Below are 14,370 nucleotides of genomic sequence, written 5' to 3'. Positions count from 1 at the left end.
TAAGGTGTTCATGGTTACACTTTTGAATTCTTTAAGGATGCAAAAAGCTTCAGAGGTGGTGGCATGGATGAGGATCACGGCAAGGATGCTTGAATGGAGATGGAGATGTTTCACTATCTTGAACTTTGAAGATTGATGAAGTTGCCGAAACTATGAGAGGAGAAGGGGACGAGTTTGTGTGTTTTGATTCTGAATTTTGTGGTGTGTTTTACGTCTTCACAAAGCCTCCCTATATATAATGTAAGGCTACCTTAGGTATCAAGGTCGAAATATATGTTTGGCTCCAATTTTGTTGCAGCTGGTCAACAGTCTCTTTTCTGCGCGGGCGTGCCAGCACCGTTCGGGTGCGGTCGTCGGGGGTGTCCCTTGACCTGACTTCTTTCAAGCAATTGTGGACGAGGAGAGCACCAACCTCGTCGTGGGATTCTTTGTGCCTCGTGGCGAGGACTTTTGCTGAGCTTCTTATTAACACAATCGATACTCAATATTGTAGATCGAGCAGAGCGACATCACCAGGAAATGTTGAGATCTTGCTAAAGCGTGACTTTAGCTTGGCTGGGTTGCTAGGGCGTTACCCTTGCTTGGCTGGTTCTGTAACCGTTGTGGTCGCGGTACTACCGTCGGCTCCCGAGGAGACTAGGACCGAAGCACGTTGACAGAGGGTTTGGTGGCACTGAAAGTCGGCTTCTGAGAAGACTAGGACTAGGAGTGAGATCACCGCTAAGAGAAAGAGAAGGAGAGGGAGAGGAGTTGCTCTTAGAGAGGTTTGCTCTAGAGAGAACTTAGATCATCTTAGAGATGTTGTTGTTGAATGTGAATGTGTCTATTGTGTTTCAATGTAACCTCTATTTATAGGCTACCATGCCAACTACTTTGGCATTAAACAAATGAAAGTGGAGCACTAATTGGAGATAAGGGAGGTGGAGGTGTAGGTGGAGCACTAATAGGAATGATGAATTTGGGAGATAAGGGAGGTGGAGATGAGGTGGAGCACTAATAGGAATGATGAATTTGGGAGATAAGGAAGCACTTTCGGCTCCTTTATTCCTTCATGTATATCTCCATCAGAAATTCAGATTCTGGCCATGATGTCTTCATAAAAAATGTTCCACTATGAATCTAGATCATGCTGACCAAATTTCAGAGCTTTCTTCCATGTGGTTGGGCCGAAAATGCTGCTGGATCTCTTACAGGTCCAGTTTTCCAGTTTTGCTTCTGTAGAAAATTGGGCTGATTGTTTGAAGGCCTTCCACTCAAAAAAAGCTCTTGCACTCTTCATAAGAAATGATCCTTGGGCTGTCTAGAATGGATCCGGAAAGTTTCAGCACATTTCGATTTCATTTGGTTAGTCTGCCACCCCTCCTTCCTTGTCTAGCTCGGTTTTTCCTAGCCGAAGTAGGAAAATATGCTAAAGTTGACTTGTCATACTTCCATAGTAGGCTTTATTTAGCCTCTAAATATATATTTCGAGCTTGTCGACAATATATAGCTTGAGCCACTAACATTGGCTCAATTTTTTCAAGACACGCCTTGTCAGGCCAAAATGTTCATTTTGGGTCCAAACAATATACTTCAATGATGTCATTCAACCAATCAAAATATTCCTTGAGAAGTAGAGAACAATCTTGAATCTTCATGAATATCTTCTTTGCTGAAATTACTACGTATCTTCCCTCAAAATGGTCTTCATTCAACTCGTATGAAATCAGGAAGCCTAAATTAATCAATATTTATTCTCTTTATTTTCTTTTCCATAATTCACACGAAGTAGATATTCTCCAAAACTCTCCATTTTTGATACATTGCCGAAATCTTCTAAATATATCATTTTATTTTACATGTCAACAAGCAATATTTATGGGACGCAAACTCCTCTTGATGTCAATGATCGTTCTAGAAACTCATGTGCGAGTCACATGCTTTAATCTTTGGGCCAGACTTCTCAAATTGGACAATTTCGAAGCCCATCTTTAAATGTGACGGCATTTTTGGTCTTCTAGAACATTCTTGAGTCATCTTGAAGCCACAACATCTCCTAGCCTTCTCAGGTATCCTAGTATCATCAGGAGTCCTAATGCAAACAGGTTTTCTAGTCCAACTGGGACTCTGTTATTTCTCATTTTTGATCATCATTTCCACGAGCTTACTCCTAGTTGACTCAGGATTCCTACTTCGGCTGAGATTCCTTTTCCTAGTTGGATTGGGAAAACTTCATTTCTCCATTTCTTGTCATTTCTGCGCTTGTAACTCCTTGCCTTCCATTTATAGACTCAAAAATACCTAAAAATGAAAACTAAGTTAGAAATGATACTGTTAAGGAAATAACTAAGTAAAATGTAGAGAGTATAACATTAAAAAAATGGCAAATATTGCTCTCATCAGGTTGAGCTTCTCAACTTGAAGTGGTTCAAAAAGAAAAAGAGAAGGAAAAAAAAATTTGAAAGCCAGTATTGCTAACCCTCCAAACACACGCACCCTACTATTCACACATTAAACATGAATAATAATGTTCACTTGGCAGTAATTAAGAAGGAACCCCTCCTTTCGAGAAAGGAAAAAAGAAACGATAAATAAATAAATGAGGAGGAGGAGGAACCTTCGGATATTAAAATCTATTGGTCAAATGATGGTTATTGGTAACTATGATAAATGGATGGATTAGCAGGGCCAATGATTGAATCGGCCCATTTCGTAATTCCCTTAAAACTAGAGGCGACGGACGGGAAGAGAAGCGAGAGAGAGAGAGACACAAATGGCCTCGAGGGTTTTGGTTGGCATTCGTAAGCTGCTTGCTGGAACTTCAATCCCAACCTCCCAATCATCGTACAGACCCTTCTCCACTTTAGCCGTCGATAGCGGAGCTTCTACAACCAAGGATTTGAGGCGCCTCTCCTCAATGGTTCCATTGCAACCCATTTACGGACATTCAGGGGATTTGACATTCCGTAAAATTCGAGGTAATATTCTCAGTTCAGATTATGGGCCCTTATTTTCTGGACTAGATTATGGACTGCTCTAGTCCACCGAAATATTCTACCTTTCCCATCCCTAAAATTACTTGTAGTTGTTTGATGAAATGCTAAAACATGATATAATCTCCTTCTGCTTTTGACTTTTGACTACATTGTTTTGATTCTTTGGATAGATACATCTTTGCAAGCAGTCTGCTGCTTCTATAGCGCGAATGACTTTAGTAAGTACTCATAACTTTACATGCATGATATTATAAACCTTGTTTATATCTGCTTCTCTTCTTCTGCAGGGTATAGGTACGCACCTCCAATCATTCAAAGGCTAGTGGACCAATTCCCTCCTGTAAAAGCATTTCATTTTGTCATTGAAGACGACAATGATGAGGTATGGCATTGTAATCTCATCTTTTATTACTTTGGATCATTGTTGGAACTTGGAACCCATTCGTTGTAAATTTTCAGTAACACATCTTAAGATTAAGTTGAAAACAATGAGTCTTAAGAATAGTCAATTACGTATTCTTTTTTCTTTTTTTTTTGGTTTTTTTCTTTCTTTAATTGTTTTTATCTTCTACTTTTTCCTTGGAGCCAGAAAAGTGTACTGTCTGATTCACTGATTTGTAGTATTATAATGACAATTTAGGGATCGAGAGTAAATGTTCAGAACAGTTCATTAAATTTGTGTTAAACTTCGTTCTGTCTTTGATTTGAAACTAGTACTTAGGTATAAGTTGGAGTATCAGGGTTAACATCTCCAATTTACTTGTAGTTGTTTGATGAAATGCTAAAACATGATATAATCTCCTTCTGATTTTAACATCTCCTTCTGCTTTTGTTTAGATATGTTCCAGGGTAAGGATAACTTATGGGTTCAGTAGATAAAACTGTGTGTTATGAATGAGATAACTCAGTGAAGATAACTTATTGGTTTAGTTGATAAAACTGTGTTATTAATAAGATAACTCGGTGTAGTTGGTTAATGTACTCTTCATTTCTGCTTCAGTTGCTATCTCCCACACTGCCTGCTCGCAGAAGAGTTATGATATTCTTTCTTTTCAATATTTAACAATATTTTTGCTCTCTCTGTAGGATTTATCTGATGATTTCACAATGACAGCGTTGAACATTTCAAGTCTGGTAAAAGATTTTTTTTTTTTATGCAATGTCATAACCAAGTGCTCTTTTGCTTAATCTTTGGTTTTACGATACAATAAAAATTTTACCCGTATATTGCACCAATTTTAATTCAGAAAAGCTAACATACCTATACTTAACGGGTAAAAACTAGCTTGTTCAAGCTTAGTATATTTTAGCTTTTGCTTTCGTCTGGAAAATAGAAGATTTGTTTAATTTTTGCGTGCATGTTTTCTTCGCAGCCAATGTTTCATTTCTATCAAAATGGGGAAAAGGTAGAGGAGCTAGCTGGTGATTTTATCAGGCGCTTCAAAACAGTTCTTGAAAAACTTTACAAGTAATTAAATTCTTGGTTACTTTACATTTGCGTCCTATTTTGAGTTGGTATCCTTGCAGGCATCGACTCTTATCCAAACTTTTGGATGCTAACTGATGTGGCACATAAAAATGGCGGCTTCTTGTTATAAATGAAATGTTGTCGCATCATTTAAGAGTCCAAAAGTTGTATAATTAGGAACATAATTATATGTACTCATTTTTTTTCCAAAAGTTGTATGGTTAGGAACATAAATTATATGTACTTTTTTTTTAAATTTTTTTTTATTTGTTCTTTAAATTCCTTTTGATATATGGACTAATTGTATAAGGGTCTAGGACCCCTATAGTTAATAAGAAATAATGCTACATTGTGTACTGATCCTTATCGTATATTTCGCATTTTGTAGCCCTAAAAAAGTTGGCACAAAAGCCAAGGAAAATGTGATGAGTGAAGGCATTGTTGGAGGAAGGAACAAGGAGGAACAAATGATTGGCCTGGTGGACTAATACTTCGGCTTCAGCCTGGTTGCGAATTGTGGTGATCTGCAAGTATGTTGTGTGAGATTAAATTGACCAGAAATAGGCTCTTAATGTGAAAGATTTGGTCCTCAAGCTTGTATTAAAAACTGAAATGGACTCTGCATGACGTTGTAGGTATTATGTTTTAAACTCTTTGGTTTTGGATCTAAAATATAGTTACCTTGTGTTTGTATTGCATGATGGTTGTATGCTTTGTTTTTGGATTTTTTCATCTGTTTAAAACTTTAAATATCCAGCTTCTTTCAATTGGTCCTCACCTATTGAAACGCTTCATCTTCTTCAAATAGATATAGGATCTTCATCTTTACTGGGCAAAGAGACAGGACTGCGTCCTTCATCTTTCTCAAATAATATGTTCCATTGCTAGCAGCAAATGCTGTGGGATCCGGGTTATTCAGGTTGAGTGTGCTGTTCACTGGCTCACTTGGCTGGTCAGTTGTGGTCATGTCTCATTCAAGACTCGGCTTTTACCTATTGATTTCACTCCTAAAAGAGGATCAAAGGATTTCACTCCTGCCTCCATGATGACTCGAACCCATGACTTCGTACATAGGTAGTGGGTGCTCTAACCACTGAGTAGTTTATGTGCTCCACTAATGAAACTGTCATTTCCGCTTAAAAGAAATAGAAAATTACACACAAGTGTCATTTTGAAACTTAAATTAGCCATAAGGCGACTAAAGTACATAAGGCCACTTTTATCTTAAAGTTATTTCCTTCCTGACGATTTTGCCCTTCGTGGAAGAAAACTGACTCCATTGATCAGTCTCTCGCCAAAACGAAAGAAATTCTCTCTCTCTCTCTCTCTCTCTCCCCGACTAGAAAACCCTTCCTCACCATCTTGCTCAGCTCCGACAGCTCCTTTCCTCACCATCTCGCTCGGCTCCGGCGGCACCCTTCCTCAACGCCATCGCCGATTCCATCTCCATTACCTTTCTCAGTCAAAGCGGACCCGAACGGAGAAGAGCCGGAGTAGATTCTCACCATCTCCGCGCACGAGGACAACGTCGTCAGAAAATGGGTCATCGAGGTCCCTAAATCCACCGCCTCTAACACCAATCCGGCTATCTCACGATCCCGCAGTGCAAGGCGAGAAGGATGAAGGTGAAGCTGATCTAGTCTGATCGGCGTCTTCGATACCCCCGCGTCGCTCAACTCCGGCGACCTTACGCTCCTCGTCGAGATACGAGGTCGTCGATGTCCTCTAATTCAGCCTGAGCGGATTCTAGATCGCGTTCTTCGTCGTCGGGCCCGAGCACAATCGGCCCTAATTCGTCATCGTCGTCGAGCTTCAGGTTTACCTTATGTTTCCAGATCACATCTCCGAGCTAATTCAGCCTAGGATTATTTGATTTTTGAACATTCGGAGCTTATGGAATTCTTAAGTTTGATTTACTGAGTATTTGGATTCCGAATTTCTTGAGTTTGATCTGCTGTAAGAATTGAGAAACCTCTACATGATTACAAATTGTTTAGAGTGATTGGAATAGTTAAGTTTGATGTTCAAGATTTAAGTGAATTTGTGATGGAGTCATGGAGTTATTACTTGAAGATTATGTTAGTTTGGATTTGTAATTATGGGATTAGTGATGGGTTTACAGGAATATGTGGGATAGCTGGTGGCTGGAAATTGAAAGAGATATTTGCTACTGGGATTGTGCTCGTAGGTTATTTGGCATTGATGATCGTTAATCATGGTTGATGTAAATTACAGGTTGCTATGTTTATGAGTACTTATATTGTGCAGAAACTTTTCTTCAGTGTTGTTTAATATTGGCAATATGCTTTTTCTGTAGGAAGATTTTGGTTTCAGATCTATAAGAGATGGTCATGAGGATCTAATGGTTGCCTTGTACCTGTCAAAATTGTGAGCCAGACTCTTATTTTTGTCACTCGGTCACGAAGCTGGTCCTTTTTAGAACGCCCTGGACTACTATTACTCAGTGTTGTTGCCATCGCCCAGCTGGTAAGAACAATGACATTACTGAATAGATTGGTTGCTTCGTGCTGCAATAGTATGGCACAAGTTTCATTATTCACTTACAGATGTTGCTCATTTGAAGAGAAAGTTTGATGAATACATGTTTAATTTGTGCTAATGGAAACTAAAGTGTGTTTTCATTTTGTTTTGGGTCTGTCTCTGAAACAAAATTCAATGCTATACAACTTTCAATCGAAGCTTATATTGGTTTGTGGACAACTGATATAGTTTAGAGAAAGCTACTCATGTATTTAGAAAAGTTTACACCACACTTCAATAAAGCTACTATAGCTGTTAAGCAAACATATATACTTTGCATTATTTGTGAGCTAATCATTTTTTCTCTATAATTCAAGGTGTGTTTTTTTATTGCAGTCAGTAACTAACTAACTATACTTTATATAACTGCCATAGTAGCTTATCATAACTATCTCAGTAGCTTTTGAAGCTATTGTCATTATCTTTTGCATTTTGACATATAAGGTCGTGTTTTCTATTTTCTAGTTGATAGAGTGGTAAGTTCACGGTGCAGCGGCATGTTGCTGTTTCCATCTAAATACTATAAGTATCTGTTAAGTTCAACTCCTATTGTGAAGCCTCCATTGACCATGAGGCCATTTGGCAGGCCAATAAGTATTTGAATGAAGTTTGCTGGTGGCGATGGAAAGACCATTCCTATCAAGTGTGATCATTGTGGTGAGGTGAGGCATCACAACAAGAAAACATATACGACACCGATCTGAAAATTGACAATAGCAGTTCAACAATCGGAGTATCTTTTTACAGAAGTTGAAGTATCTTTTTACAGAAGTTGAAGTAGCTTTTTACAACATTGAGTGTAGCTTTTCAAATCATTTGGAATTATCGACAGTAGGTTTTTCTTTCATAGCTTCTACAGTAGTTTTCTACATTTTTGGTAGTACCTTTATACACTATCAGTAGTACTTTTTTACAACATTAGCAATAGGTTTTAAGATTGCTTTAAACTTTTCGATAATTATGACAATATGTTCTATGTAGTTTACATATTTTGAACCTAGTTCTTATTGTGATTTCGTATCTCTAGCATTTCTTGTTGGAATTTGTGTTACACTATCAACATGTATAATTAGTTGGTTTTGTGCAATCAGTATTTATGTCAGTAGCTTTTTATTACTGGTCAAGTAGCTTTGTACATGTGTTATAGTAGTTTTATGTACCTATGTCAGTAGCATTTTATTACTGGTTTAGTAATTTTGTACATGTGTTACAGTAACTTTATAGACCTATGTCAATATTTTTTATTATTGGTCCAATAGCTTTGTACATGTTTTATAGTAGTTTTTTGTACCTATGTCAGTAGTTTTTTATTACTAATTCTGTAATTTTGTACGTGTGTTATAGTAGATTTTTATACCTATGTCAGTAGTATTTTAGATTGCTTGTTTTTTTATTGTACATTGCTATTTTTAGTTTTCATTTTAAATACTAATATTTTGTTGTATCTTTGTTCTTGCAGAATTCTTCCCTTTTGCATTTGTAGTAGTAGATTTTGAAAATCATGTGAATTTGGATATTGAAGCCTTCATTGACCAACAGATCATTCAGCTACCAAGAAATGTTGAAATGAAGTCTCGTGTTGAAGGTGGCAAAATTATGCCCATCGGTTTAGAGTGTGAGGATTGAAAAATGACAGTAGCATTATTCAACTATTGTAATAAATTTTCATAACTATGGTACTGACTTTTTACAATTATGAAAGTAGCTTTTTACATAATTATATCATTGTTAAACCCTGCATACTTTTTGTATCATCTAATATGTTTTATTTTCTCTATTGCAGTAGTATTTTTACTTTGGTTGTATTCTTTACATTTCTATAGCTTTTGTTGCTAGAGACAGTAGCTTTTGATTTTTGAGAGCGTATCTTTTATTGGTGACAGTAGTTTTTGTTACTGGTGACAGTAGCTTTTCGTTGGAAATCTCACCGGCTTAGCTTTTATTTGTGACCTCGCCAGAAATCTCACCAGCGTAGCTTTTGTTGCTAGTGATAGTAGCTTTTATTGCCAGTGATGCCAGTGATAGTAGCTTTTGTGACCTCGCCGGAGGTTGCCGGAAATCTCATCAGAGTAGCTTTTGTTGCTAGCCACAGTACCTTTTGGTGTCAGTGACACTAGCTTTTGTGGTCGCCGGAGACCCGCCGGAAGTTGGCCGGAGTTCGCCGGAGGTCGGCCAAAGACCTGCCAGAGTTGTCCGGAGACCTCGCCGGAGAGGAGAGAGAGAATAAATGTTGATTTTGTACTCTAGTGGCATTTATGTAAATATATTGGTTTTTAATATCCAAAATATAACACATTTTTTAATCAAGTGGCCTTATGAGGGAAAAAAACTAGTTGGTGGCCTTATGGCTAAAAGAACATTCAAATATGCACTTATATGTAACTAACCCTAAAAGAAAAAGGCAAAAACTGTTGCACGCAGGGGCGGACTAACATGGAAGGCTCTATGGGCTTGAGCCTAGACAAGATTTTGGGCTAAAAACCCTTAGGTATATATATATACCTTTCAGCCCATACCCAGCCCAAAGAAAAAAAAAAATTATCCATCACAGCAGCTCCTCACCGCTCGCAGCCTCAGTGCCTCACACAGTCACACTCACTGACTCACAGTCACAGCAGCTCACACCTTTCTCCTTCTCGTAAACGAGGTATGAAGCTCTATCGATCTCTCTTGGGCTTGAATTTTTGATACATCTTAACATCTCTGTGAGTCTGTTCTTCTTAGTTCTTCCTGCTCTGTTTTTCCCAGATTCCCAGATCTCCTCTCGCAGTCTTGCCCAGTCAGCCCAGATTGAGAGTCTCGCCGTCGCCGATTCTGTTTGTTACGGTGCTACCAGTGGCGGAGAGAGACAAAGACAGAGACAGAGAGACAAAGATTCCATGTTAGCTGAGCCGCTGAGGAGTGAGGAACTGCCGAACTGAGGAAGTGAGGATCTTGAATTCTTGATCATGGTCGCCTGGTCGGTCTCGGAATTTCGGTAACTCAGTTTCTGCTCCAAAACTAAAGTGTGTGCGGTTGAAAAGCTTGAATTCTAGTTTCATACAACATAGGCCTTTTTTGCTGATATATAATTATATATACAGAGAAAATTCAAACTTTGGTTATTACTTATTATTTATTAGTATTTGGACCAACTGAAATGCAAACTTGTTGCTCTTCTAGTCTATTTCTAGGACACAAACAAGAGCAAGAGGTGCCAGAAGATGTCATCAGAGACAGAGAAAAGTCACAGATTCTGTTGTAAACTTTAGTGATAAATCTTGACCAAGTAACAGTAGAGATTTTCTGCACTTGCTTCTTTCAATTAGGAATCGTGGGGATCAAAACCGTAAAACAACAATCTCGCATTGAGCATGATAGGATTAATCCCAATCCTAGCTAGACCTTTTTACTTTGTTAGCCCAATTGAATGTAGAACGAGTAGCCCAAAGCAGGATCCAGTAGTTCTATATGCGACAGCTGGCTTAGATGATATCAGCAGTGGTCCTGAACTCAAACTGGTTTTGTAATCCTTATATTCTGTTTTGGCATCCCATTTTCGGGCATGTTGATTTTTAGTTAGAATTACCGACTGAAATCACTGAATGCAGAATGACTGATGTCTTTGATGATAAATTACTGGCTAAAATAAAAGAAGAAAAAATCAAGAAACAATAAGTGAATGAGCTTTTGTAAATGTTTGAAGTGAGTGGGCCTCGGAGGGTATGATTTAGTTAATTTATTGTTGTTTTACAACAAATGTATACTTGTAGTTTGTAATTTACGGGGTTTGGTTTTATGTCCCCTCCGTTATATGTTTTGATTGAAAATAATAAAGGCGTGAGGATGAGCCTCCCACTGGGTTCCAAACCTCAAAAAAAAAAAAATTGTGCACTTCTAATTAGCCTAGACAACAATTGAATCCTGGATCCGCTCCTGGTTGCACGTCATATAACGAGATAAACTACTAAGCATACGCAGGACAAAAGAATCAATGTGAACAAAGAATTTCCACCAACATTCAGAACTCATTCGTCAATGCTTATATAATAGCCCTTCTATAGAAGGCCATTGATACATGAATCATTCAAAATACCCAGTAGAGTTGTGACAATAATAAGTAAATAACCAAGACAATGAACCTGAAAATACATCTGGGAGCTAAATTAATCACACGGGGAGTGTTCATGATATGGTGCTTCGTATTTGTATGAACATGCCCCCCGCGTCACCTCTCTCATCTGCAAGAAGCAACTAATTTCTAGTGCATTAGAATTCAGCGGAGAGACAGCCATGATACAGAAGAACCCGGTTCACGAGCTCACTCCTAGAGTCCTAGTTGACTCAGGATTCCTACTTCAGCTGGGATTCCTTTTCCTAGTAGGATTGGGAAAACTTTATTTATTCATTTCTTGTCATTTCTACGCTTGTAACTCCTTGCCTTCCATTTATAGACTCAAAAATACCTAAAAACGAAAACTAAGTTAGAAATGATACTCTTAAGGAAATAATTAAGTAAAATGTAGAGAGTATAACATTAAAAAAATAGCAAATATTGCTCTCATTAGGTTGAGCCTCTCAACTTGAAGTGGTTCCAAACTCCAATTCAAAAAGAGCGGTTCCAAACCCCAATTCAAAAAGAAAAAGAGAAGGAAAAAAAAAAATTTGAAAGCCATAACCCTCCAAACACACGCACCCTGCTATTCACGCATTAAACATGAATAATAATGTTCACTTGGCAGTAATTAAGAAGGAACCCTCCTTTCAAGAAAGGAAAAAAAAACAAAAAAATGAGGAGGAGGAGGAACCTTCAGATTTTATGTCAAATGATGGTTGTTGGTAAGTTGTTGAAAATTACTTAGCAGGCCCAATGATTGAATCGGCCCATTTCGTAATTCCCTTAAAACTAGAGGCGACGGACGGGAAGAGAAGCGAGAGAGACGCAAATGGCCTCGAGGGTTTTGGTTGGCATTCGTAAGCTGCTTGCTGGAACTTCAATCCCAACCTCCCAATCATCTTACAGACCCCTCCGCACTTTAGCCGTCGCTGGCCGAGATTCTAGAGCCAAGGATTTGAGGCGCCTCGCCTCATTGATTCCATTGCAACCCATTTACGGACATTCAGGGGATTTGACATTCGATAAAATTCGAAGTAATATTCTCAGTTTAGATTATGGACTGCTCTAGTCCACGGAAATTTACTAAAATTACTTGCAGTTGTTTGATGAAATGATAAAACATGATCTGCTTTTGACTACATTGTTGTGATTCTTTGGATAGATACATCTTTGCAAGCAGTCTGCTGCTTCTATGGCACGAGTGGCTTTAGTAAGTAATCATAACTTTACATGCATGATATTATAAACCTTGTTTATATCTGGTTCTCTTCTTCTGCAGGCACTAGGTACGCACCTCCAATCATTCAAAGGCTGGTGGACCAATTCCCTTCTGTAAAAGCATTTCATTTTGTCATTGAAGACAATGATGAGGTATGGCATTGTAATCTCATCTTTTGTTACTTTGGATCATTGTTGGAACTTGGAACCCATTCGTTGTAAATTTTCAGTAACACATCTTAAGATTAAGTTGAAAACAGTGAGTCTTAAGAATAGTCAATTACGTATTCTTTTTTTTTTTTTTTTAATTGTTTTTATCTTCTACTTTTTCCTTGGAGCCAGAAAAGTGTACTGTCTGATTCACTGATTTGTAGTATTATAATGACAATTTAGGGATCGAGAGTAAATGTTCAGAACAGTTCATTAAATTTGTGTTAAACTTCCTTCTGTCTTTGATTTGAAACTAGTACTTAGGTATAAGTTGGAGTATCAGGGAACCCAATGTTTTGTTTAGATATGTTCCAGGGAAGGGATAACTTATGGGTAAAACTGTGTGTTATGAATGAGATAACTGTAAGATAACTTATTGGTTTAGTTGATAAAACTGTGTTATGAATAAGATAACTCGGTGTAGTTGGTAAATGCATGTACTCTTCATTAGTGCTTCAGTTGCTATCTCCCACACTGCCTGCTTGCAGAAGAGTTATGATATTCTTTCTTTTCAATATTTAACAATATTTTTGCTCTCTCTGTAGGATTTATCTGATGATTTCACAATGACAGTGTTGAACATTTCAAGTCTGGTAAAAGACTTTTTTTCTTTTTTCTTTTTTGGATGCAATGTCATAACCAAGTGCTCTTTTTGCTTAATCTTTGGTTTTATGATACAATAAAAAATTTACCTGTATATTGCACCAATTTTAATTCAGAAAAGCTAACCTACCTATACTTAACGGGTGAAAACTAGCTTGTTCAAGCTGAGTATATTTTAGCTTTTGCTTTCGTCTGGAAAATAGAAGATTTGTTTAATTTTTGCGTGCATGTTTTCTTTGCAGCCAATGTTTCATTTCTATCAAAATGGGGAAAAGGTAGAGGAGCTAGCTGGTGATTTTATCAGGCGCTTCAAGACAGTTCTTGAAACACTTTACGAATAATGAAATTCTTGGTTACTATACATTTGCGTCCTATTTTGAGTTGGTACCCTTGCAGGCATCGACTCTTATCCAAACTTTTGGATGCTAACTGATGTGGCACGTAAAAATGGCGGCTTGTTATAAATGAAATGTTGTCGCATCATTTAAGAGTCCAAAAGTTGTATAGTTGTTTGAACCCAAAATAACATTTTTTCCCGACAAAGGGGATTCGAAGGAAACCGGGCCAATATCCGTGGCCCAGGCTATATATTTTCGACAAGTTCGGAATATATTGTTTAGAGGTTAAATAAAGCCTACTTGGAGGCCAAACAATCTTGAAGCAAATCTGGATATTCATTGATTTATTATTAATTATCAAGTATTTGATAGTTAATGGTAATTGTTTGCTTGATTATCAAGACTCTGCAAGGACGCAAACAAGTTTGGGAAGTATTCAACCACCTTAATCGCAAATATCAAGGGAGATATATATATATATATATATATATATAATATAATTGCCCATGCAATGTCTTGCGGTGGAGCAATTAAGGAGGGGCATAATCATTCTTGATGGCAATCAACAGAAGATATGTATATGTACAAGTTAACTATGCAAGCTGCATGGCTCATTACGTGGGCTACATATATACATATGCATGCAAGCAAGCAATCAATGCTTTTCATGCAAATAAGGATTCATGGACGTGGTACAATTCAAGAAGCATGCAATCATGCTTAATTGCAGTAAATAAGGGGTGATGTAATTGCATGCCGCAAGCTACGGGAGTCCTCACGAAGATACCTCGCGAAGATATATATGAATATATATACATGCATATCCAATAGCTCGCGACCAAGAGAAAGATTACTGTTTGGCTCCAATTTTGCTGCAGCTGGTCAACAGTCTCTTTTCTGCGCGGGCGTGCCAGCACCGAT

At 37.8% G+C, this 14,370-nt stretch overlaps 1 protein-coding gene and 1 long non-coding RNA gene across 5 annotated transcripts; both read left to right on the top strand.

Moving 5' to 3' along the window:
- The first annotated feature begins 2,660 nt into the window (after window positions 1-2,660).
- Window positions 2,661-13,479, top strand: LOC133722379 (thioredoxin O1, mitochondrial-like). 2 transcript variants are annotated; one of them, XM_062149267.1, is made up of 6 exons: window positions 2,662-2,957; window positions 3,146-3,193; window positions 3,263-3,357; window positions 4,062-4,109; window positions 4,349-4,443; window positions 4,832-5,141. In XM_062149267.1, exons 1-6 carry the CDS (start codon window positions 2,753-2,755, stop codon window positions 4,929-4,931), a joined length of 591 nt encoding a protein of 196 aa, XP_062005251.1. In that variant the 5' UTR covers window positions 2,662-2,752; the 3' UTR covers window positions 4,932-5,141. The 2 variants fall into 2 exon arrangements, with proteins under 2 accessions (XP_062005252.1, XP_062005251.1); XM_062149268.1 differs by lacking the exons at window positions 4,062-4,109; window positions 4,349-4,443; window positions 4,832-5,141 and adding exons at window positions 13,054-13,101; window positions 13,354-13,479 and having other exon boundaries at window positions 2,661-2,957.
- LOC133722037 (uncharacterized) lies at window positions 5,735-8,761 on the top strand. Of its 3 annotated transcripts, XR_009852432.1 has the most exons (5): window positions 5,735-6,259; window positions 6,566-6,678; window positions 6,761-6,930; window positions 7,571-7,815; window positions 8,444-8,761. It is a non-coding gene; the product is annotated as an uncharacterized LOC133722037 (long non-coding RNA). The 3 variants fall into 3 exon arrangements; XR_009852431.1 differs by lacking the exon at window positions 6,566-6,678; XR_009852433.1 differs by lacking the exon at window positions 6,566-6,678 and having other exon boundaries at window positions 7,450-7,815.
- Window positions 13,480-14,370: the final 891 nt, after the last annotated feature.

This window comes from Rosa rugosa, chromosome 7 (assembly GCF_958449725.1).
Source record: "Rosa rugosa chromosome 7, drRosRugo1.1, whole genome shotgun sequence".
Classification (NCBI taxonomy): domain Eukaryota; kingdom Viridiplantae; phylum Streptophyta; class Magnoliopsida; order Rosales; family Rosaceae; genus Rosa; species Rosa rugosa.
This window is presented reverse-complemented; position numbering and strand designations above follow the sequence as displayed.